Source organism: Sinocyclocheilus grahami, unplaced genomic scaffold (genome assembly GCF_001515645.1).
Source record: "Sinocyclocheilus grahami isolate Dianchi unplaced genomic scaffold, SAMN03320097.WGS_v1.1 scaffold183.1, whole genome shotgun sequence".
NCBI classification, from domain to species: domain Eukaryota; kingdom Metazoa; phylum Chordata; class Actinopteri; order Cypriniformes; family Cyprinidae; genus Sinocyclocheilus; species Sinocyclocheilus grahami.
Genome location: NW_015505362.1, coordinates 1,382,682 through 1,383,223, shown reverse-complemented (window position 1 = coordinate 1,383,223; position 542 = coordinate 1,382,682). Strand labels below are relative to the sequence as shown.

The following is a 542-nucleotide window of genomic DNA, read 5'->3' as shown; positions in this document are numbered from 1 at the left end:
TCCAAGACTCCAGGTAATCTTGATCCTTGAAGACTCAAATGTATCGCAGTTATGAAAAAATGTCTGGAACCTTAAGTCCATTTGTATTTCAGGTCTGATGGAGAACTTCCTGGTTATCCACCAGCTCAGGTGTAATGGTGTGCTGGAGGGTATCAGAATCTGCAGGAAGGGTTTCCCCAGCAGAATCCACTACGGTGACTTCAAGCAGAGGTAAAGACAACTTCTTACTTAGAGATGATGTATCACCTAATCTTCACTTTCTTACATATTTCACAAGAATACTACTCTCCCCTAAATGTCTTCTAGATACAAAGTATTAAACGCTAGTGTCATCCCTGAGGGACAGTTCATTGACAACAAAAAGGCTACAGAGAAACTCTTGGGCTCTATTGATGTTGACCACACCCAATACAAATTTGGACACACCAAGGTGAGCTACTCAGCAAATACACCATGTGGACAAAATTATTTCAACACTTTCCTTCTCATTTTTGACTCTGCTACAACACAATGGCATTGTAGAGAATTCAGTCCTTCCAATT

The 542-nt window shown here is 40.6% G+C and overlaps 1 protein-coding gene across 1 annotated transcript in view; it reads left to right on the top strand.

Moving 5' to 3' along the window:
* Positions 1-542, top strand: part of LOC107594455 (myosin-2-like) — a 12,552-nt gene that overhangs the window by 5,578 nt on the left and 6,432 nt on the right. The window contains exons 6-8 of the mRNA XM_016284510.1: positions 7-13; positions 93-210; positions 307-513. Coding sequence (XP_016139996.1) covers positions 7-13; positions 93-210; positions 307-513 — 332 coding nt within the window. The remainder of the gene's footprint in view (positions 1-6; positions 14-92; positions 211-306; positions 514-542) is intronic.